This window comes from Pseudorasbora parva, chromosome 13, assembly GCF_024679245.1.
Source record: "Pseudorasbora parva isolate DD20220531a chromosome 13, ASM2467924v1, whole genome shotgun sequence".
In the NCBI taxonomy this organism is placed as follows: domain Eukaryota; kingdom Metazoa; phylum Chordata; class Actinopteri; order Cypriniformes; family Gobionidae; genus Pseudorasbora; species Pseudorasbora parva.
In genome coordinates this window covers 16,090,168-16,114,161 of record NC_090184.1, presented here as the reverse complement: position 1 = coordinate 16,114,161, position 23,994 = coordinate 16,090,168, and the positions used below count along the sequence as shown (strand labels likewise).

The 23,994-nt window shown below is 38.6% G+C and overlaps 2 protein-coding genes across 16 annotated transcripts in view; both read left to right on the top strand.

The window, feature by feature from the left end:
* Positions 1-11,533, top strand: part of iqsec2b (IQ motif and Sec7 domain ArfGEF 2b) — a 109,539-nt gene extending 98,006 nt beyond the window's left edge. For 3 of the 8 annotated variants that reach the window (XM_067413288.1, XM_067413287.1, XM_067413292.1), the window contains 8 exons: positions 175-341; positions 579-718; positions 900-1,025; positions 1,168-1,267; positions 3,308-3,469; positions 3,749-3,946; positions 5,175-5,245; positions 7,355-11,533. In XM_067413288.1, coding sequence (XP_067269389.1) covers positions 175-341; positions 579-718; positions 900-1,025; positions 1,168-1,267; positions 3,308-3,469; positions 3,749-3,946; positions 5,175-5,245; positions 7,355-8,800 — 2,410 coding nt within the window. In that variant the 3' untranslated portion in view covers positions 8,801-11,533. Of the gene's footprint in view, positions 1-174; positions 342-578; positions 719-899; positions 1,026-1,167; positions 1,268-3,307; positions 3,470-3,748; positions 3,947-5,174; positions 5,246-7,340 lie in introns of all 8 variants that reach the window. The other 5 variants (XM_067413289.1, XM_067413290.1, XM_067413291.1 and 2 more) reach the window with 5 other exon arrangements.
* A 1,417-nt stretch (positions 11,534-12,950) lies between these two features.
* kdm5c (lysine demethylase 5C) overlaps positions 12,951-23,994 on the top strand; it is a 34,512-nt gene continuing 23,468 nt past the window's right edge. The window contains exons 1-10 of one of the 8 annotated variants that reach the window (XM_067413277.1): positions 12,951-13,481; positions 15,284-15,434; positions 17,197-17,274; positions 17,387-17,509; positions 17,706-17,876; positions 18,775-18,849; positions 19,229-19,363; positions 21,260-21,316; positions 23,044-23,164; positions 23,286-23,527. In XM_067413277.1, the coding sequence (XP_067269378.1) occupies positions 15,288-15,434; positions 17,197-17,274; positions 17,387-17,509; positions 17,706-17,876; positions 18,775-18,849; positions 19,229-19,363; positions 21,260-21,316; positions 23,044-23,164; positions 23,286-23,527 (1,149 nt within the window). In that variant the 5' untranslated portion in view covers positions 12,951-13,481; positions 15,284-15,287. Of the gene's footprint in view, positions 13,482-13,682; positions 13,829-15,283; positions 15,435-17,196; positions 17,275-17,386; positions 17,510-17,705; positions 17,877-18,774; positions 18,850-19,228; positions 19,364-21,259; positions 21,317-23,043; positions 23,165-23,285; positions 23,528-23,994 lie in introns of those variants that run through there. The other 7 variants (XM_067413281.1, XM_067413278.1, XM_067413279.1 and 4 more) reach the window with 7 other exon arrangements.

The window sequence follows — 23,994 nt, the reverse complement described above, 5'->3', positions numbered from 1 at the left end:
AAAATAAATGATATAGATGTGCAAACAGATTTGCTCGTGTATCAGCTATTTTAAAGTGGCATCAAACATGGCTCATCCCATCAGATTTCAGATCGTGTACTGTGTTTATAAAACGTTTCTATGTCTCAACATTTGCACTCAAATTCTATTTCTCTCTCTGCATTTGTCTTATAGTCAGAGGTACTGTGTTTGTAATCCAGCGCTGGTAAGACAGTTCCAGAACCCAGACACCATCTTCATCCTGGCATTTGCCATCATCCTCCTCAACACAGACATGTACAGCCCCAATATCAAAGCGGAGAGGAAGATGAAGCTGGACGATTTCATCAAAAACTTGCGAGGTGGTGTTCAAATCTCTCTCTCTCTCTCTCTCTCTCTCTCTCTCTCTCTCTCTCTCTCTCTCTCTCTCTCTCTCTCTCTCTCTCTCACACACACACACACACACACACACATATCACACATTCACTTACATAAGTGGGCAGCTAAAAATCTGCTTTTAAATGTGCCTTGCAAGTGTCAGGGATTTTGCAAGTACACTAAATCTCTTCTTGTATGCATGTCATTTCTTTCTCTCTCAGGGGTGGATAATGGTCAGGACATCCCACGTGACTTACTAGTTGGAATCTACCAGCGCATTCAGAAGTGGGAACTGAGGACCAATGATGACCATGTTTCTCAGGTCCAGGCGGTGGAGAGAGTCATCGTGGGCAAGAAACCTGTGAGTTCTACTGAGACGTTTATCAAATAATGAGTTTTTGTATTAGAATCTTTGAGAATAGAGAATTTTTTAGAATTTATTTGTTAATTGGAACTGTTCTGTCAGTGTAAAATCATAATTTTGACCTATTTGATGAACAATTTGTACTGTAGTTTCAAGTCAATGTCTGCTCTGTGTGTAGGTTCTGTCTCTGCCCCACCGCAGACTGGTGTGCTGCTGTCAGCTCTATGAAGTCCCGGACACCAACCGTCCTCAAAGGTCTGGAGTCCACCAGAGAGAAGTCTTCCTGTTCAACGATCTGCTTGTGGTAATGTCAATAATCATTTAATAATGCATGCAAAATGAATTGGTCCCAAGCAGTTTTAGCAACATCTCTTTAGTATGAATGTGTAAACCTACCACATATTAAAATGCTTAGTGGTTATTTTTCTTTGTTATTATATTGCAAGGTTACAAAGATTTTCCAGAAGAAGAAAACCTCTGTAACATACAGTTTCAGACAGTCCTTCCCTCTGGTGGAGATGCAGGTTCACATGTTCCAGAACTCCTGTAAGATTTTAAGTTTTTGTCTTTCTTATATACACACCAATTTTTTATGAAAAAGGTGTCTGCTTTTATGCGATTATAATACAGTAATATTGTGAAATAGTATTATAATTTGCATTCCATTTTATTATATTTTAAAATATAATTTATTTTTGTGATGCCAAAGCTGAATTCCGTGGCCTGTCAGTAAACAGCCACTGTTATAATTGGTTAATGTCATTGCATAGCAAGCAGTATCAACGCCCACTTGCACATGAGTAAATGTTTTAAAAACATTATCCATATAAAAGTGTAATTTATAGACACAGCATTATGAAGTAATTTACTTACAGTTTGTGATTCAGCTGCTGTCAGATCCAGTATTGGCAGCTTAATTTTTCAACAAAAGTTTCTTTGCGAACTCTCCATTACACTGAGACTCGTTTACAAAACAAAATGCTCCGAACAAACATAATCATTTGGTGCAATCCGGGATGCCATCAGAATAAAACTGTTTCCGGTGTTGTGCCGAATTCAGTGAACATAGTAGGTAGAGTATATGTATTAAAATATACATATTTTAATATGTATATTAAAATATGTTATTAATATTTTATTATTAACCCCCCCCCCCCATCCCAATAGATCCTAATACCAATAGACATTGACCACCATAGACATTGAAGGTGACAAGTCCACCCAAATAATTAGAAATGGCCAAATTGCCTGATGCTATTCTTGATGCTGCTCTTTTGTACTCCATTACACAACGCTCTGTTTGTTGCTAGTATTGCAAAAGTAAAATGTTACATTTTTAGGTTGGTCTGCCTCAGTGGTCTAACAGCACTTCATCATTGTCAGAATGAGTGAGATGGTCAATCAAATCAAAGAATACGGGGCTTACTGCGAATTCCAGCGTGATACTTTAGTTATAGCAGTGAAAAAGTGCGTCGTAAGATGGAAGTAGGTTAAAAAAAAAATTAATTTCAACAAAATTTTAAACTTAATATTTGACTATTTCACAATAAAAATGTTCAGCAACCAACAGTAAAATCAAGTGATGCAAACTTAAAAAAAAAATGAAATTTCACCATTTTGAATTGAAAATATGACATGTAAATCATAACTGAATTTGACATGACAAGAAATGTTTTGCGTTTTTTTAATATGAATATGTGCATATGAAATATTATATATATTATATTATATTATATATATTATATTATATTATATTATATTATATTATATTATATTATATTATATTATATTATATTTTATATTATATTATATTATATTATATTATATTATATTATATTATATATATATATTATTTGCAAATAGTTTACTTCATAACTACAATAGAACATTCTTTCTCTCTTCCATCTGTCCTATTGTCGACGGACTCAAAGTGTGTGGAGTATATCAGAAACTGAACGCACATCTGTATACTGGGACCCACTTTATATTAGGTGGCCTTAAGTACAATGTAGTAACATTTTAATTAATCATTTGATACAATGCACTTATTGTGTACATACATGTTTTTACATTATACGTACATTTTAAAAATACCAGCATGTAATTACGTCTGTAATTTATTTCTGTAGTTACATTTGTAATTACACAGTTGGCACTTCCCTTACACCTAACCCTACCCTTAAACTGACACACACCACCACACCTGTCCCTAACTCTACCCCTTTCCCACCTCAATATCAGTAAAGGTGTTTTGCAATACATTTTGAACACAGTAAGTACATTGTACTTATTTTTTGATGTAAGTACATAGTACTTAAGGCCACCTAATATAAAGTGGGGCCGTATACGGTATTTGATGTAGACAGCGTCAGTGATTTTGATGTGTTCTTTAGACGTGACACTGCACTGACATCAGTTTAGGCAAATGTCAGCCATTAAGCGACTAAATGACTGTGGGCATGGCCTATGGTGTGATGATGTAAAACTATTTGTCGATGTCTTGCTGTTTTATTTCCGTTGACAAAAAATAAATAAATGTGGCATTTGGGAATCCTGAATAAACATGATCTCTTTCTCTCCCCCCAGATTATCCTCATGGTGTCAAATTAACGTCAGCTATCCCGGGTGGTGAGCACAAAGTTTTGATTGTGTTCACAGCCCCTAGTCAACAGGACCGCACACGGTTCGTCAGTGATCTGAGGGAGAGCATTGCTGAGGTGCAGGAAATGGAGAAATACAGAGTAGAGTGTGAGTACAGCACCCTCTGCTGCTCTCATAATTCAACTACAATTTATTCAGGCCCACTACTGTGGGTTACATTATGGATTTACAATGGCCCTATCTGGTTAACGTAATGACTCATAAAAACACATAGTAAACAAGACAAAAATAGCTCAATTGTAAACTATTTGCTTTTAGTATGTGTACAGGCAAATTACTTGACACTGGAAACTTTTTGCCTGGTTAGGAATAGGTAATGCTCCGTATACTGTCCTCTGATCATATCTGTTCTTTCTCCTCCTGCAGCTGAATTGGAGAAGCAGAAGGGAGTAATGCGGCCCAGCCTGCTCACCAACAGCATGATGGCTGGAGGAGTGGGTGGAGTCAAGAATGAAGTGGTGAATGGCACTATGGGAAGGCCAAGTCTGGATGACAACTATTCACCAGGAGAGGGCCTTAAACGTACTGCTCTCAGCTCCTCACTGAGGGACCTGTCTGAATCAGGTGAGACACTTTACTGTGACTGACAGCCAATTTAATTATGAACATTTCATACCATACTACATTAGGGGCAAGTATAAAATATTGTAGGGGGCAGTTTACCCCAAAATAACAATTCTGTCAAAATGTACTCACCGTCATGTTGCTCCAAACATGTACTACTTTCTTTCTCCCATGGAACACAAAAGAAGACTTTGACTTCCCATTGACTTCCGTTGTATGAACAAAAAAATACAATTGAAGTCAATAGGGGCTTTTGCACTGGAGAAACCTTTTCATAGTTCCTAGAACTATTGGCGGAAGTACATGGGTTTTGCCATGTTTGCACCGCAGGAGCAAGGAACGATTTTAGTTCTAGGAACTCTTTTTGGGGGACCTAATTTAGCTCCTACTTCAGAGCAGGGTCTAACCCAGCCCAATAAGACGAACACATGCGAAAAACACCAGCACCCGCCATTTAAAAAAAAGCTGTGTACTCAGACAGTAGAGTCTTTATAGTTACTCCAGAAACTAACTCTACGAACATGGTAAACAGTGATAGATGGACATCTCAACCTTTACGCTGAAGAGAAAATCTAATGCAAATTTAAGGGGACCAAGAAAAACATGATTACGTATTTCTGCTAAGCTAGCGACATTGGATATCAACCAATTGGCAAACACTAATACTTTTTCAAATACTGTCTAATTTTCTTTGAATAACAGTTCTTTCTAATAACGTATTAGACAGGACTGTTAAACAGCTCATAATCTAAGGACGGAGAATGTGAAAGTCAAAAAAAGTCACAACAACAAGCATTGCTTATGTCCCTCTTTGCGTCACTTCAGAGTTTTTTTTACTAGCGGTGCATTGTGCAAATGCAACCAGGGGAACTTTTAGTTCTCAGGGAACCACCCTAGAACCACCCGGTGCGAAAGTCCCTAATGGGACCCAAAATTGTTTGGTTATCACCTTTCTTCACTTTTTTTTTTTTGGACTATCCCATTAAATTACAATATTTAAATGTATATATGGCTTATTTTAGGCTATATTGTATTTTTTTGGGTGAGATTTTTAGATCAAGAATAATCTCACAAATTAGGAATAAACTAGTTATATGCAGACATCAACAAGATTGACATGCTCTAAACACTGACTGTCATTGACACTCTCTCACTCTCACACACACACACACACACACACACACACACACACTGCAGTTATGACTGACATCTGTTAACTGGGTAACAGGGAAACGTGGCCGCAGAAACAGCGTTGGTTCCCTTGACAGTACAATGGAAGTAAGTCTGAGTGAAGCAGAGGTCTGTATCTTTAGCTTTAGTCCCCAAACCCAAACCACCCGCATGCCTGCCTGGAATCCCTACAAAACACAGCGCCATCCTGCATGTGTCCTTACCATAGACACAGAGCCATGTGTGTGCATCTTGTGTGACCATGTGTGGTCCGTGGAATGTTAATGTACACGTGACTGAGGCGATGAATGAATAACACCAGTCGTTGAGACTGCCTGATTTGCAGTCATTCAGGATGTTGTTGCCAGAGTTTACTCTGGGATATCTGTACCGGAAGACATCTTACTGACCCAGAATTAATTCTGCATGACATTGATATTCTATATAAACATATGGATGGAGTTCATTTTTGTTGTTGTTGTTGTTGTTGTTGTTGTTGTTGTTGTTGTTGTTGTTGTTGAGGAATGTGGTTTGTGTAAATGTTTGGTATTTGAAATGTTATGCATGCATAGTGGTTGTATTATTTCAGTTCTCTTCATTTTTATACTGAATCCTGCATTTTATTAAGTGTCCCCAAATCAAGTCAAATATTAAATAAAATTAAAATTTTTACTCTTTTAGGACACATACATAGTCTTATTATACATGATTCATTAGTGCATTATGGGGCAATCCTAAAAATGATGATTTACACATGAAACAGCATTGATCACTGATAGCTTCTGTAATAGCGGGGTCAGCAATGACTGACAGAATGGATGCCACTTCAGTGTAAAATCGATATTCAATAAATATTTAAAAAAAAATGTGTAAAATGTATTTATCAATCACTTCGTAATTTACATATAAGCCTATTTACTTTTGTATCATTTACACATTTAACATTTGTTAAATCTAACATTGTGTTATCTATTTGCTTATATTATCCTTTATTTATAATCAATTGCTGATTTTTGAACCATTTATCCATTTCATAGTTGATTTATCGGTTTCTATTGATGACTAATTTGAGCCCACAATAAATGACTTACCATTTCAACTTTCTGAAGCCATTCAATTAAGACTGATTACATGCCCACCAATCAAGTTCTGCTTCCTTTTACTCATCTGAGTACAGAAGTAGGATGGGTTTCAAATGCTGTTTCATTTTCACGTTTATGGCAACTAAACAGGGGCGCGTTTCCCGCACACTGATTAACTACCAAAGTACGGTCATATTATCAAGCATCGTTGAAGTCACAACTGTTTCCCAAAACCGTATTGTTTTAAATTTGTTGTTCAGCGACTTTGGTTAATGATGTCCCGAAAGTGGTGGAGTAATAACTTGATTTAATGAATAATGGGTTCATAAGTTTCAAAAACAATTACTATAAATTACGGACATGGAATCGGTAATTCTCATTATTCTCAGTAATTTCCAGATTCAAATAGGCTCGTTCTTACATACTAGAGCACGTTCGCACATGCACACTCTTGAAAAACACATGCACACACTTGACAAACTAAAAATCGTAGATGACATTTGTACGTATTCGAAATAAAAGATAGATTAATTAAAATAAATATCAGCTTACTTATTTTGCTCAAGACAAGAATTCCACAGGCCGAGAGCTGTTGTTCAGATCACGCAACTTTGCAATTCTGTTTGAGAATTTTCGTGTTCGTTGGAACGATGGCTTTGGGAAACTCGTTGAACTTTGCTGATAACTTGTGGCCATAGTTTGCTAACGGTGCTTTTGGGAAATGCGCCCCTGAGGAGTCATTTCTTGGAATAGAAGCACATGTTTTGACCATTACACAAAACGATCATTAAACAAAAAGAAATAACATTCCAAGTTACCAATATAGCAACACTGGCATTATTAGCATTCGGGACACATAATAGATAGTTGGGCGCATGTGTTTGTGTAATTATGTTCTGAATTATGATGCTGGCAGAATGTTGTTTCGTTACCCTAATCAACTCACCCTCTGTCTTCCCTCCCCACCCAACGAAACCACCATTCTCTCTGTATCCTTTTGCTATATTTTCCATCTCTCTTTTGTTTATTGCCCACATTCCTGCTTCTCCTGTTTGCACACCCTTTCTTCTTTCTCGAACCTTTGTTTCTGGCTTTCCTGTCCTCCTCTTTTTCCTCCTTTCCCCCCACTCTCTTTGTCTTAGGGTTCCATCATTAGCAGTCCGCGGCCTCACCAGCGTTACCCAGTAGCCACTGTGCTCCCGGGATGCTATGGAGCAGAAGATTACCGGCCTCACCGCCCCATCCTGAGCCCCGGAGTGGGGGTGGGGGGTGGGCCGGGGCAGCAACACACACCTGCGGTGACTGGCGCTGGGCCAGTCTCCAGCAGCACCGAGAGAGGAACGACTGGAATGGGGACTGGGAGCAACAGCAACAACACCGGTTCCTTCCTGGGCTCCCTTTTTGGGGGCAAGCGATCCAAAGCGCCGGGTCCTATTATCCCCCCGGGGCCACCTTACCCCGCCCCTGTGGCCCCGCCGACTACAGGAGGGCCGCCGCCTCTGTCCCCGTCCTCGCTGTGCCCGGCGGAGGGCGGGGGGCCTTCCAAGATCCAGGCCCTGCACGCCCAGTACTGCCATACTACCAGCAACAGTGTCAGTGGACAGCCTCCACCCCCGTACTACCACCACCATCGCTTTCATACGCAGACCGTACCCTCGTCTGGGCCGCAGGGCCTCCATACTCTTCAGCGGGTCACCTTACCTCGACGGCCTCTCCCCAACCCCTCCGCGCACTCCCCGTACCAGCCGATCTCCCAGCATACTTTGCAGGGTCGCTACGGGAGCATGGGCAACATGGGCAATATGAGCAACATAGGCAACATGGGCAACATGGGCAACATGGCCTCCGGCCTCCCTCCCCCCCTTTCTCCTCACTCCCCACTCTCCCCTCATCCGCAGTTTGCGCTGTTCCACACACAGCCCACACACTCGGCCAGAGGGGGCGGCATCAGCAAGCCCCCTCTCACGCTGTCGCACTCGCAGCCGCACCCGCACGCACACTCCCACACCCACCCCGTGCACGTGCACACGCCGCACCCGGGCTCCCACCCCGTGCACCAACCTCACTTCGTCTTCGCCAGCCCCCCGCCTCCGCCCTTCCCTGCCCCCACTCAGCCGCCTCCAGTCTCCGCGTCCGGCACTGTCCACCACGGGCCGCCGGCCGCCCAGTATCTGCCCCAGTATCCTCCATTGGGCTCCATTCCCCCTCCCCCCCCCCACTCCCCTTTACCCCCCCCTTCCTCCCCCCTTACCCCTCTTACGCCTCTCTCCCCTCTCCCCCCCCAGCACCAAGGCCCACCTTCCCAAGCCGGGGGTCAGCAAGGGCCCTCGCCGGCCCAGAGTGGAGCCGCACCTGGGGGGACGGGCACAGTAGAACGCGCCAAATCCAAACCTACCAACCGGATCAGCACGGTAGTGTGAGCCGGGGGAAGTCGCGAGCCTGGGGGTCGCTAAGGGGTCCTTTGGTAATCGGAGGGGGGACCTCTGCAAGGGTGGAGGAGGCGGGCAGCGGCAGGGCCAAAGCTGATAATAACGCCAGTGGGAAAAAGAAACGCAGCCTGCTAAGACTCTGCTACTTTCACCTGCGCTTCCCACAAGTGTAATCGAAGGGACTTACCGAGCCAAAACTGCGTTAACACACATATGCCATACAGATAGGTTGAGGCTCTCAGGTAGATTAGTGCTGCGGGACATATAGACAACAATTAGGACATTTTGCTTTCAGATCAGCTGTTGGTTTGACTTGACTGCAAAATGACTTCTCGGCTTGTTCTTAAATTCCATATTCAGACTAGGCTACTAAAGCATGTCAAAGACACGTGGACAACATAAAGTTGTCCAGTCTTGTTTCAGCTGCATATAGCCATAAAGTTAGGGTAAAATGGTTGAATTTAGCATTCGTCATCGCAGACATTGGAGAAACTGCACCTTGCTTGACCTGGGAACCTGTTTAGGAAATGTGAAGACCAGAGAGCATGCAAATAACTTTGTGCTGGACCGATCAAAGCACAGTATGTTCAATGATTTCATACATTCCAGTAATCATGTTAAGCATTCGCAAGATGCAATAATCTTTTCACTAAATTGATGTCCAGCTTCTACTAGCTAACTCATTTTAAATGCTCCATTGCTCTTTTTGTACACGTATATGAGTATTAATAGAGATAAATCAATCCACAAAGCAAATATCTTACATGTAAGTCAGTATTGGAATAACCTCTTCCACTCTTAAGACTAGTCAGCTGTAAAAAGCCTTGTATGTGGATGTGCTGTTTGTAATCATCCTAGAATCACTGACTTCAAGTCAGAATTATTACCATGTGTATATAAAATTATATGAAAAAAACACATATATTAGTCAAATAATATAGACCTACAAGTAACATTTTATTTATGAACGCAATATTCATTGCCGCAGTTGCACCAATACCATGTTTCAGGAAAATAAATTATACACAAATGAGAAAACAGAAGTAATTTTCATAATTTGATCTTTTATTTTTATTTTTTATGATGAATCAAAAGTATTGTGCCTAAAATCTAAGCATTTATGGCAGCATTGTTTTGATTCTGCTTTGTTTGACCACTTTGGTTTGACAGCCATTTTATTTTTGAGTGAATTTCAAAGGATGTTTACTCACATTACAGTAAAAATCATTGAGCCAATTGGTGTACATCATCATCCACGTCTTCATTCTTACTTTTCTAGTCAGTAAATTTGTTCTAGTCTGTAAATGCAGTTCCGGTAAATTTGTCAAGGCCAAAACGTGAAAAAAAGGCATCCAATGCACTTTATAAATGAATGTGTTTCAGTTAATATATCGCCACAATCCATTAAACAAAAAACTTTACACTTCAGATTAAGTATTTCTACCTATGAGGGCTAGTTGCGTATGAAGGAAACATTCCATGAAAGAGCGTCTTCACATCTGAAATGTCTGTATTCAGTTTGCATTGGGTCCTCGTGTTAATACTGCCAGCCATACTTTACCAGGTGTTTATGATTCTATTTTATGCTGTTATATGAATGTTTGCTATGAATTTCAATTTTAATGAATATAACTATTCTTATTTTATGTTATGGAACTAAATTTGACAAAATACAATAGCTACTTGTAAATAGGAAATGTTTTCTCATGCTTTGACATTCTAGGGTGAAGTGTCAAGGATGTGTTTTATGGTTATTGATTTTTATGGACAACACACACTTGTCTTTACAAGTGTCCTTTGAATGTTGGAGACTTTGTATGGGTATTATTTAATATTTTTTTAAACAGAAGTTGTGTACCAGTCATTATGTTTTTGATTCAGCTTTGTGTGCAGCTGATTTTTGGTTTGGGCTAAAAGACGACCTATTTTGACAACATATACTTCAGTTTTCAATAACCGACTCTTTTTTTCCCCTCTGGATGAATAACGGAGGAGAGGAGGAAGATGGAGGAACCTATATAAATTCATTATTACATTAATACAAGGATTTCAGTTTACCTGTATGAAAAAATCAAGGTAATTTATCCTTAAGTAAGGCCTTAGTGTAAGTACTGCTTGAAGTTTCTGTTTGTGTGGATGCATAACGTGATCTCAAGTGCTGTTATATATTTCTGGGCTGGGCTTAATGCAGACGCTCAGTATTATTTGTCTCGATGTGATGCTCAGTTATTGTGTGTAAGATATTTATGCCCTTTTGCTACCTTTTCAGAATGCCATCTCTTTCTATGTGCTCCTGCATATGCTATTTACATATGATCAGCACTGCACAGTACAGTATGGTAAAATGGGGCTCCATTTACATATATTCCATAGCCAGATGCCAATATGAGCTGGGACAGAATATAAAGATTAGAAATATATAACTTATTGATTGTATTTACTTTATTTGATTTCCATTATCATTTTCATTAATTGTCTGTCTTCCCGCTGTGAATTTTATTGCACGAGTATGTTTGTATTTACTGAGCTCTGTAACAAACTGTACATAGACTGTCATAGTATGATTTAATATTCACAATGGAACAGGGAAAGTGGCAAAGCTGTGTGTGTGTGTGCGTGCGTGCGTGTGCGTGCGTGCATGCGTGTGTGTGTGTGTGTGTGTGTGGAGGTGGCATTAAGTGTAGATGATCATTGCATATTTATTTTGATCCAAGAAAGTTGATTTTATCTGTAAACTTGTACAAGTGTGTATGTCAAAGCAGATTGAAGTGTAATTTTGAAAAAAAAGGTATATGAAGTCATCTTATTTGTGTACAGATAATATATGAAATTAAGCAAATTCGGAGAGATGTGAATATTTATTGCCTAACATTATGAATAAAAATATATAAAGTGTCCTGACACAACTTCTTGTTGTTGTAGAGTGTTTTTTCCTTTATATATTTTGATTAAAGTTTCCATGTAATACATTTTAATGTCATAATGATCTTTAAATGAATAATTTACCCAAAAATGTAAATTATGTTCACACAAAACACATAATGCTAATGCTATAGGACTGACAGCCTCAGTCACCATTCACTTTTATTGCCTCTTTTTACATAAAATAAAAGCAAATGGTGACTGAGAGTGCAGCAACATGAGGGTGAGTAAATGATGACTGATTTTCACTTATGAGTGATATATATATATATATATATATTTTCTTTTGTGATATATATAACGTTTTCTTGAACATTCAGCTATTCAATTGTTTAGTATAATATTTAATATTTTCACAGTCCTAATCCTAATTTCATTAATGGATTTTTTATGTTTTAGATGAGCAAATATTGTACTTATATAATGCATAAATATTTATCAAAACAGTAAACAATCTGTGAATCCCAAATAATATTCATATTGGGAATATTGTTATTATATTATTATTATATGTTATTTGGTAACACTTCACAATAAGGTTTCATTAGTAAACATCAGTTAAATTCTTTAGTTAACATGAATTAGCCTAAAACTAGGCCTACTACTACAACATTTATTATTATTTATTCCAACATTATACCTTATTAAAATCAAATGATGTATTTGTTAACATTAGTTAATGCACTGTGAACTAACATGAACAAACAATGACAGTTGGATTTTTGATTAACATTAACAAAGATTAATATATACTGTAACAGATTTTGCCTATTGCTTATTGTTTATTCATAATGCATTAACTAAGGTTACATTGTTTATATTATTATTATTATTATTAGGCCTATTATTATTTGTTATTATCATTGCTGTCATTAATATTTGTGTTATTATTAAAGTATACAACAGACATTTTTTAAGGGGAGACAAATTATATTTATTAGGGAAATGTAGCCTAGTTTGTAGCCTATAGTCATAAACAGAATTTGGATTATGACCCATCTGATATTCTGTATTATGTGAGAAATCAAGAAGATTAAACCCAGCCCACAAAATGAACTGAGTAAACTATGACATAATTTGCTATCCCCTAACATGTTTGAGTTATTTTGGTGTTTTGCCACTAGTTGTCGCTACCCAATTTGGTTTTCGCATGTCGCTTGACCTCTTCTGCGCAAATTTTACTAGCTGGGACTACTTCTCCAAGAAAGAGGTGAAATATCACTCCGCGTCACGTACGCTCGTCTACCTGCATCACTTCTACAACACACTACTACTTTTTACAATTCGACATGATATAATATATACGGTCCACTTTTAATGTACTTGTGAAATCAGCAGGGCATTTGCCGTTGTATCCAGAACGATAAATTTCGTCATTCTGCATTAAACCGGATGAGTCCAGGGGACTAGTTTACATGTAACTAGAAGCGTGGAGGGATGAGACCGTGCTCGCATCCAGTCAAGTGTGCGTTTTCCCAACTGAGATCAATGGATCTTGAGAGAGTTGTGCTTAGGTCGTGATGAAACCAAGATGGCGTGTAGTTCAGACAGGATGAACAGTGGATAGGTGACGAGGAAAGAAAACATTGAAAACAACGTGTATTTTGTGCACGCGCTCGAAACGGGTCGTATAAAGAAAACGTCAACTTACACTGGACGCTCGGGAGTCCGTAGAAAAGAAGAGCTCCGCGATCATCATCCCTCTAACCGACCGAGAGCGTGTGTATGTGAGTGTATGTATGTATATGTGTGTGTGCTGGGATGGGCTGATCGAGGAGGCCGCAGAGCCACTGCCACCCAGAGACTGGCCCTCTACCGAACAATAGACCCCGTGATCTTCTTCATACAAGACCCCGAAAGACACAAATCATAAAACACACCAGCTCAGGCGACACCGAAGAATAAGAAGAACTCAGACCAAGTGCAAAAAATGTAAGACGGGGGTGTTCAGATTCAACCTGCACTCATGGCTAACTTACATTTATATTAATTTAGAGCAAGTGTTTCTATTTGAACGTTACCTGGTATAAACGATCGGATGATCCATTTAAATGTCACACATCATAAACCTGCGACCCAAGACAACTAAAGTATCGTCACCTGGTGTGCGTTTCCACAACTCATCCATTCTTTAGGATTGAGTCCTTATGGTTGGCCCTTGCACTGGATTTATAATTTGTTTAAATCTTCATACTATCGGATATGTTGACGTTCGTTGTACCTTTAACGTCAAATTAATCGTTTGTTGGATTTGTCGTGGGTCTGCTGACACACGGATGGTGAGGCTTTATTGTTTTGATCATTAGCCGGACAGCTAACCAGCTACTTCTTTAAAAAACTGGTTTCTAAGCAAATCCCAAGAACACGTTATTTTCACAGATAAGTTTTAAAAGTGTCCATTAACAACATTAAGTTGTTCTGTTTACTATTATCAGCGAGTTTAAAAGCTTTTCTCGAATCTCACGCGAGTTTAGGCCGGTTAGCAAGCTAAAGCTACAGGAAATTTGGGATTATGACTGTCTCTCAAACCCTCGTGAGCTGAGTACCTTAGAAAACAGGGTTTACTGTTATATGTTTCCCACTGAATGTGGTTTTTGCCTAATTGTAATGTGTTTTTTCTAGTTAGGATCTAACTAGGTTTTGAGATAGCAACTGCCACCATTATTTTATTTACGTGATATCTAACGTTAGGCGTCTGTCACGCCATTGTCAAAACATCTAGCTGATTTAATAGCTTAACTTAAACTAGTCTAAATCAAACCATTTGAATGAGACATATCGAGATGTTTTTATTATGTATATATGTTCATATGATTAATTTAGCATGATTTACACCCTAAAACGAGAAGTTGGTCATCGTTATTAGCTTAGGAAATGAAGTGTTGAACCATTTTTGGCACGTGATCCGTTTTTGTTGTCGTTTTCACAACATGGAAGATACCAGTATACACAAGTTTTTTTGTTTTGTAGTACGTAGTAAATAAAAATATTGTCATATAAGAAATGTTCCTGTTTTATAAGGCACAATTTTAGTGAAACCAATTGGCTGTATGCATAGGATATTTATGTTTTTCAGACAAGGCCTAAATGAACAATGTTACATTCCCTCCCCCATTTTGTCTGACTGAGATTGAGGGGAAATCAGGACAAAACCAGGGGCTTTCTGATGCTAGAAATGTGATAGAATAGAAATTAAGGTCCATTTCTGTATGTGCTTCTAGGAAATGAGTTTCTGGTCTTCAGTTCCTTAGTGTACTTCTGGAAGGACTTTTTCCTTTGTCCGGTAAACTTCCTGATTAGTTGAGTGGATTCATCATCCACTAATGTTAGTTTATTAGAAGAAAACCTGTTTAGCCACCTTTATGTACTTTAATTAGATTTATTTTGATATTTGCTTTTGTGTTGGTCGTATATGGATCGAGCGATGGTGTCAGAATAAGGAACTAACTACTAAATATGTCATGAATTGTTTGAAAACATGAACTAACAATAATTGCTGAAAAATTATCACCGTAAGTTAGAACAATGGCCCTCATTATACAATTATTTCACGGTGTCGCATTCAGTTCAGTATAACTGCGAGGATGATGTGTATAATTGTTTTATACAGAAGTTAATTCTGCTTGTGATGAAGGCCAGTGCTATTCTATTTACATTTGATTTAGAAGGTATAGTGTTTGATTTATGTGAACTTGCTGATTTCGTTTGAACTTGAATTGTTTGCTTGCTTTCAGAGCGATGGATGGAGGGGAGGAGTTTGTTCCGCCGCCGGAATGTCCAGTGTTTGAACCTTCGTGGGAGGAGTTCACAGATCCACTGGGATATATTGCCAAAATCCGTCCAATAGCAGAAAAGTCTGGAATATGCAAAATTCGCCCACCACCCGTAATCATTCTAACTTTTTTTTCTGCTATGTGCTTCTATGTGATAGATATATTTTTACATGCTTAAAGGGTTAGTTCACCCCAAATTTAAAATTCTGTCAAAATCTCATGTCGTTCCAAACCTGTAAAGCCTAATTTGTTACTTATGTAAAAACATGAGTGTATGCCGTAGCTACGTCGTAGGCTATGATGCACACGTAGCCTATGATGTACTCGGACATGCACTGCTCCAAAAAACGTAACAACGTGTCGATTCTACGCGGACTGCAAGCCTGAAACCCTCCATCAAGGGTACACATGCTTCCTCTGCATGTGTAACTGCATATCAATGTGGACATGGACGCGGAAGTATAAATGAAAATTGACACGTAGCTGACAATGTAGAGGCTACGGCGCAGGTCCGACGCATGAGTATAAATCAGCCTTAAAGCTGCACTGTCATTTTTCCGTCCGCTAGCGGGCATCTATTCAAAACAAAGGCGTAGTTTGATGAAGACAAATTTGAGGTCAGAATATTTGGACATGGTCTTCACCTCACAGCCAGTGAAAAAGAATTGTGTTAGGACTCTGTCAGAAATCATGTTCATGGATGCGTGTTGTGGGAGCTGAGCAAGGCCACTGGAGCGATTGTTAGGCTAACACAAGCCTCGCAAGCAACGGGACTTTTATTATGACGGGACACAGTCGCTAGCGCCTTTTCTGCTTTTCCGGTCATGAGTATGAGGTAACACAGCTCTGTTTATCATATATTTAAGTGTGTTTAAAATTATATTTTGACATTATTCTGTGCGTTCACTCAGCGGCTAAGAGTAAAGCATTTCTGCCAAATAGAACCGGAAACCGAGGGTAACGCAGATATGACGAAATTGACAGGCGACTCCCTCAGACATCCTTTGTTAAAATAGCAATTTTCTCACAAATCACAAATAGTTTTAAACATTTGGGATATTGTAAGAACTCTACTGAACAAAATATATATAACGCTGGCCTAGTGTTTTTTCGATATTTTACTGCAAAAATACTACATAGAGCACCTTTAAGACTTCTGATTTTTTATGAACTCTGAGCACTTCCACTTTGACACTTTAAAAATTGTATAAAGAGATCGTAAAGCAAATCCATATGAAGCAAGTGGTTTAGTCCAAAATTTCTGAAGAGCGACAATCGATTTATATGAGTAAAACATTGAATTTATGATTTTGGTCACATGTAAACATTCATCAGTTTTCGCGAGAAACATTGAGGTTCATCCTCATGAGTTATGCTGCACGTTTGAGACTGATTCGTTTTTCGATTTCTTTATGAATTGTAGTAACGTGAAAGTAAAGAAAAAGTGGTAGCTGCCAATAGAGAGAGAGAAAGCTCTCAGATTTGATCAAAAATTTCTTCATTGTGTTCTGAAGATGAAAGATGAGTCTTACGTGTTCTGAATGACATGAGGGTAAGTAATTAATGACAGAACTTTCATTTTAAAATAAAAGGTTGACGATATGATAAGATAATTTACCTTTAAGGGGATACTTCACTCAAAAACTCTCAAATTCTTTTATCATTTAATCAACCTTATGTTGTTTCATTCCAAACCTGTAAGACTGGTTTATATAATTAGAAGTCAACAAAACTCTTCAGTATCATTGTTCTTCAAAATATCATCTCTTGTGTGCTGCTGAATTTATTTTTGGGTGAACTATCTCTTTATGGTTACGCCATTTATATAAACATTCACATGTTATTAATTATTCTGGTGTTTCTTTCTATTACAGGACTGGCAGCCACCATTTGCTGTGGAGGTGGACAATTTCCATTTCACACCACGTATTCAGAGGCTCAATGAGCTCGAGGTCAGCTCTGCATCCTGTTGAACTCCTCACCCACCCGTCTTACTCCTTGAAGCATGACAAGCATGTTCTTATGTTGACTAAGCAGTGAAACACCTGTTTTTTTTCTTCTCAGGCTGAGACGAGAGTGAAGCTCAATTATCTGGACAGAATTGCCAAGTTCTGGGAGATTCAGGGATCCTCTCTGAAGATCCCCAACATAGAACGACGTATTCTAGATCTGTTCAGCTTGGCCAAGGTCAGTACTGCAGTCTTTTATGGAACTGACCGATTTGGTTAATATTGCTTGAATGATAATAGAAAAACAAGATAGACTTTTAAGTAAACGCATCCTAAGTAAATCATTGATCTTTAGACTACCATAAACTGGAAACACATAAGGGTTGTCATTCACGTAAGTCTGTAGCTTACATGTTGCATGTCTTGTGTGGTAGATTGTGACAGAGGAAGGAGGTTTTGAGGCGGTGAGTAAGGAGAGACGCTGGGCACGCGTGGCACAGAAGCTCGGTTATCCTCCTGGTAAAAACATTGGCTCTCTCCTGAGGTCGCACTATGAGAGGATCGTCTATCCATTTGAGATGTTCCAGTCTGGAGCCAGTTTACCGGTACAGTGTTTGACCTTTTTTTTGTGTGTGTGGATGTTCTGCATTATAAGAGCTATAGTAAAATAATGTTTCATTAAAGTTGTTAAAATCCACAAAAATATTCTAATATTCAGAATTTGTGTATGTTATTATGTACATCAACATGAATGCCATGCCTGTATTAATCAGATTTTTGGGTAAATACCTCATTTGAAATGCCTGCTGTAATTGAACATTACTTTATTTCAGCACATGTTCAAACAGGTAATTCTGTTTGCTAAGGAGAAATTATATTTTACAGTCATTAAAAAAAAAGCTTATGACCTACATTTTGTAATGTGTTTACTTTCCATAATGAGAATTACAGGAGGGGAAAAAAGTGCATGTGCTAGTTTATGCTTAATATGTGCACAAGAATATTCTGTGGAGCAAGTAAATGTCTTACAAAATATAAATCCTCAAGGCCCATTCACACCAAGGACGATAACTATAAAAATACAGATAAAGATATAGATCTGAAAATCTATAGTGATAAAGTCACAGTATCATTGAAATCACTTCCCCAGTCAGAATCTTTTCTGCATTAAAGAGCGTGTGAATATAAAGCATCAGACTACAAAGTGCAGCACACCTATACAGAGTTCACACTGCATGACTGTCTGGGGTAGCATTCAGTCATAGCTGTGTTCACATGGTGCGGTGGTTTGGCATTTCAGACTGCATGACTTTACAATAGGAAGAATCAACTCAGTCCAGTGTGCAAACTGTTTCACAACCAAACACGGGAGATGTGACAAGTAAACAACGCAAGATCACGTCGTGCGTCGGACCGGAGCTCTCGTGCGAGACTGGAATTGTTATTAAAAATGATAAACTGCAGAAAGTTTGTGATCCAAATTTTCTGTGCGCTGATTTGCAGCGAAAAGAAGAAAAAGAAAAAAGATTATGGCGGAGGAAATGGTGGGGAGACACAGGGAGCAAGGAAAAGATTGAGGTAAATAAATAATTTTGCAATGTGCTGCTGTTGCGGCTGGTCAAGCAAATGTTTGTACTTTTGTTTCAGTTTGATAGCATTGTAAAAATATCTTATTAAAATACTGATACTGTGTTCTGTGATTCCTCCCTGAACCTCCCGCTGCCCTGTATCTTGCTCTCTCTCATTGGCTGTTGGTCTAAGATCGCAAGTCAAAATCGTGCTTTAGAATAAACAACTGTCGTCTGCTGATTTGGACACTAATATAGTTATTGTTATAGTTATTGTTCTTAGTGTAAATGGGCCTTTAAGCAGAATATGGTGTACTTAAATGTGGTCGCAAAAGACACCGCCCTTATTGTAAGTGTAAGTTTGACATGTATGTGTTTGACACATCCAGCCATGCAAACCCAGGCCGTATGACAGTGACGAGATAGACCGGGAATACAAACCTCACTCCATTCCTCTCCGCCAATCAGTCCCGCCATCCAAGATGAGCAGCTACGGACGACGAGCCAATCGCCTTCAGCCTGAGGTGAGCGATGTTTCTGGACTGTGTATGTTTAATTAGAAATCTGTCATCGTTGAACTGTTGTTTGTTTATTATATTATTTTTTTTATTGTGATACAAAATCTCTTCATTAGCTAATTTTGTCACAGTATTCGATATGTTGGATTTGAAACGGCATAATTTCATGTGTGATTTATATCTCATGTCAAAATCAGTTTACATTTTTACGATTTCTAAATTGTGCCAAAATGAACTTGTATCATTTTTATTTTTAGTTCTTTTAACTTGCATACTGATTACTTTCTTTTCTTTAATGGTTGTATAAAATCCAATTTATACTTCTGCGTCGAGTGTGTGCCGTATCTACGTCGTAAGCTGTGTGTTGCACGTGTAGCCTACGACGTACCCTGTACCTCTCCAAAAATGTAATGCGTCAATTCTAAACGGACTGCAAGCGCTGTGATTGGTCTGCTCCCTCAGGGGTACACATGTTCCCTCTGCATGTGTAACTGCACATCAACGGACAAGGACGCAGAAGTATAAATGAAAATCGACACGTAGCTCACGGTATAGAGCTACGGTGCAGGTCCGACACAGAAATATAAATCGGCCTTAACTGTCTGGGGTTTAATGGATCCATCCAAATGTTTTGTCTGTTTTTCTAAAATGTATGAGCGCTTTTGGATCAGCACCGACCATGCTCTCAAGGCACTTCCCAGCATGCTTTGCTCCCTGTGCTTTAAAAAAAAAAAAGCATTGTGTCCATCTTGCCCCCATCCCTCTCTCTTCTTTCTGTCACTTTCCGCTTTTCATTTGTCATTTACATTTTGTCTCTTTAAAACCATTGGCCATAACCATACATTTTTCATTACATGTTAATGCAATTCTCATCCCTATAATTTCCATTGACACAGCATTTTCCCAGCGTTTATTTTCGCGGGTGTTTGGCTTTTTAATTTGCCTGCCCATTACATTAGCTTGGTCAATGGATTCATTGCATTAGGGATAATGAACTTATCCGTAGTATCAGCTGCAGACATTTTCATTGAGAGAAAACCTTCTGGGTTTCCTTACTAATTTCTGATTCAATAAACAACTGTAATTTTTTCATAAGACCCCTCAATCCTTGAATCACTAAATACCCAAGAACTAAAATACACTACCAGGAAAAAGTTGGACACACTTAACTGCATTTCTATTTCAATTTTAAAAACTTTTGATGCAAAGCCTTGAACGATTTTTGTAGAAGAATGAAAGTTGTGTGCACATGACTTTCCTTAAAAACTGTTATACATTTTATAACAGGTAATTGGGTCCCAATAGGCAATAGATAGTGCATGGACAGTATCAAAATAGTGTTCAACATATATACTTTATAATCAAATATAAAATCTCATCTAACACCTCATAAAGTTGGGTGAGAGAATGTCCAGAGTGTGCAGGGCTGTCAAAGAAGCTCCAATACATCATAATTTTGATTTGTTTCATGTGTTTTTACTACTTGTGCTATTTCATAGTTAATTAAGAATATAATAGTCTCTTAGACTTTATTTGGCAAATATAGTCATTAAAATCAAGAATGTGTAGGTGTGTCCTAAATTTTCACTGGTACATGTATTATTTGTCAAGTTATTTTAAATAAATGGTTAAGTATGTTATCATTTGAACAATCATGTGCAAATACAACAAATAAAGAAAACCGGTTCAGCATTTTTAAACATGCTGGCTTAAATTTCCCTTATGTTGTCTGAAACGGATATGCCATTGGCTTGCGTTTAAATGACTTCAGACAAAAAATCTACGCCTTTTTAATAGGATAATATCCCTCGATTGACTCTGTCCTGTCGCACATGGTTGTTGTTTTTTCCTTCTGTCTCTTTCTGGAATCCATTTTGTTTTGGTTGTTGTCTCCCCATGCAGGGTCCAGAGGATCCAACTCACCACCCTCTTACAACTGGCTCTCAGAACATCTCCTCGGTACTGCCTCGCTCTCTCTCTCTCTCTCTTGCTCCCCCTGTTCTTTCCTTTCCTCCCTATCCCTCACTTTCTTTCTCCTTTGCTAATGTTCTCAAAAACCCCTTGTTCGACCTCTTGCTGTCGTTCACGCTTAGCTGGGTGTCTAATTTCGTGTAGAAGCTCTTGTTTCTCGTCTTTCAGTTCTTGCTTTTACTTCTCTCTTTGTGCATTCATCCCATCTTCCTCAGTGTCTGTCAGTCATCTAACACATTTCATTTTGCTTGTCTTGCCACACTTTTAGCAATGCTGACTTGCTTACGTTTCCTCTGGTGGTGGACTGGTTGCCCCTCTTTGGGGCTGCATATTACTTCTAATCTAAGCTATAATCTGTTGCTACTGCTGTTCTTTTATTGGCTGGTTCATCTTGACGCAAGTTTAAAATGAGTTGATGTTGCTTTACGATGACACAGGTTTCAGGAATGGAACATAAAGAATCACTGTGATTGACGTGACAGACGTTAATCTAGTCGTAATGTTGCTTGTATCCTTGTGCTCCTGCATACTTAAGTCGTTTAGGAGTTAGGGCTGGGTGATGTATTATAAATATTATCAATATATTTTCTGTGATTTTACTGGTGATGTAAAAATGAAGCCAATCAATATTGCAATTCCTTAGACTTCCTTCAATTCTTAGACTTAATTATTAGACAAGCTTCCGAAGTATGATAACTTTAAAGTTATTTTAATAGCATCTTGTTTAAACTTATAACTGGTAAAGTCCATTATTTTTTATTAATAATTTAATATAATAATTATTAGTTTCTCAACAAAGAGATTGAAAACTCAACTCCCTGTTGTATGTTTTTAGTTGTTAAAAGTTTTGTTGTTTAAGTATAAATCTGTGTAGTTGAATATTTCCATTTATTATGTTAAAGGATCAGTCTGTAAATTCTAGCGTCATCTAGTGGTGAGGTGGTGAATTGCAAACACACACCGCTCACCCCTCCAATTGAAAGCACATGGATAAGCTACGGTGGCTGACACAGGACAAAAAATGTCATCGTCAGAGAGAGCAGAGAGTTTCTAAGGCTCTGTAGAGAAGTTTGTCCGTTTAGGGCCACTGTGGAAACATGATGCCGCAAAATGACGACTTCACTGTAAGGGGACCCGCAGTGTATGTAGATAGAAATAAATGCAGAAAACATAACGGTTCATTATGCAAAGTCTTTATATGCCACTGAAAGCATAGTTATGTTGTCATTCAGTATTAATTGTTAAAATGAATAATTGCTTTTTTTCCCTTTTGATAGCAGTCAAGTCTGGCACAAAACTAACTTTATGCATGTTTGCTTTTGCTTTATCAACCTGCAGTGCTGTCTCAACCATATTTTTTCCATTTATATCGTGAAATCTGTGGTTTTCAATCAGTTTTGAATTGTAGTTTGAGCAACAAATTATTTAAAAAATTATTCAAGAAAAGTGTGTGGGTGGGGGTGGGTGTATATTTTGTGGATCTTTCTGATTCTTTACCACAATGAGAAAAGTACTAGAAAAAGTTAATAGCCTGAAAAATTAGGGATCACTCATGGTACAAGCTGTGTTTAGTGTAGTGGAAGTCACATTCCATCCTAAACAAGCTTTATACTGTGGCTTTTAGTGATAAAAATAGGGTTAAGGAAAACCCTTTGAGAGATTTCGTCACACCTGTCCCTGTAGTTCACTTACAGTCTTTCACTTGCGCCCATTAGCCGGAGCCTACAGAGGAAGATATAGAGAAGAACCCTGAGCTGAAAAAGCTACAGATCTATGGGGCTGGACCTAAAATGATGGGGCTGGGTCTTGTAGCGCGAGACAAGTCGCGGAAGAAAGGTTTGTGTCTGCAGTTTTGATGCACACATATTTTCGTGATCATGACATATAGGAAAAGCTAAACTGAAAAGTAGTTCCTTAATATATGATTTTGTTTTCATAAATTAAACCCTTTCTCTAGATGAACTGCCACAGACGGTAATAGTGCGGGACAGTCCTGCCCCTGCATCTGTGAAGGATGAAGCAGGAGAGACGCCTGTCACAAAACCAGATCCAGACATTCCTCCACCACCCCCAAATCTCATCATCAAGGAGGATGTTGATGATGACAAAAGTCGCATTGGCAATTCTAATGACCCTGGTGATGAACCCTGCACTAAGATGACCATGAGACTCCGACGCAACCTCAATAACCCACAGTTTGTACGTTTGAGAGAGGCGTGTGGACTAAAGAGTTGACTTTTGTGCTTCTGAGACTTGAATAATTGGTTATATGAACATGCAAGCGAATAATCTGTTAGTAATCGGATTGATGGGTGAATCGGTCTAAAACATTTTGCTCCGATTTAAATTTTGAACTGATTGGACAGGGTGATGTAGAGCTGAAATAATTAAAAAAACAGGATAAAAAAATGAACCATATAAACCCTTGAATCCGACTAAGGCTACGTTCACACTGCGAGCGTTAGTACTAAAAAAAATTCTCGGATCCAATTTTTTTGTATAGCTGTTCAGATTGTTTTAGATGGTGGTAACCTACATGCGCAAAAGAACAATAAAAAGACTTCTCGCAGCATGCAGTCACATGGAAGTAAACATGGGAGAACATTAAGTAAGTGATTACGTGTTTATGTATAGTGCGATCTGCCTTGGAAACCAATACATTTATG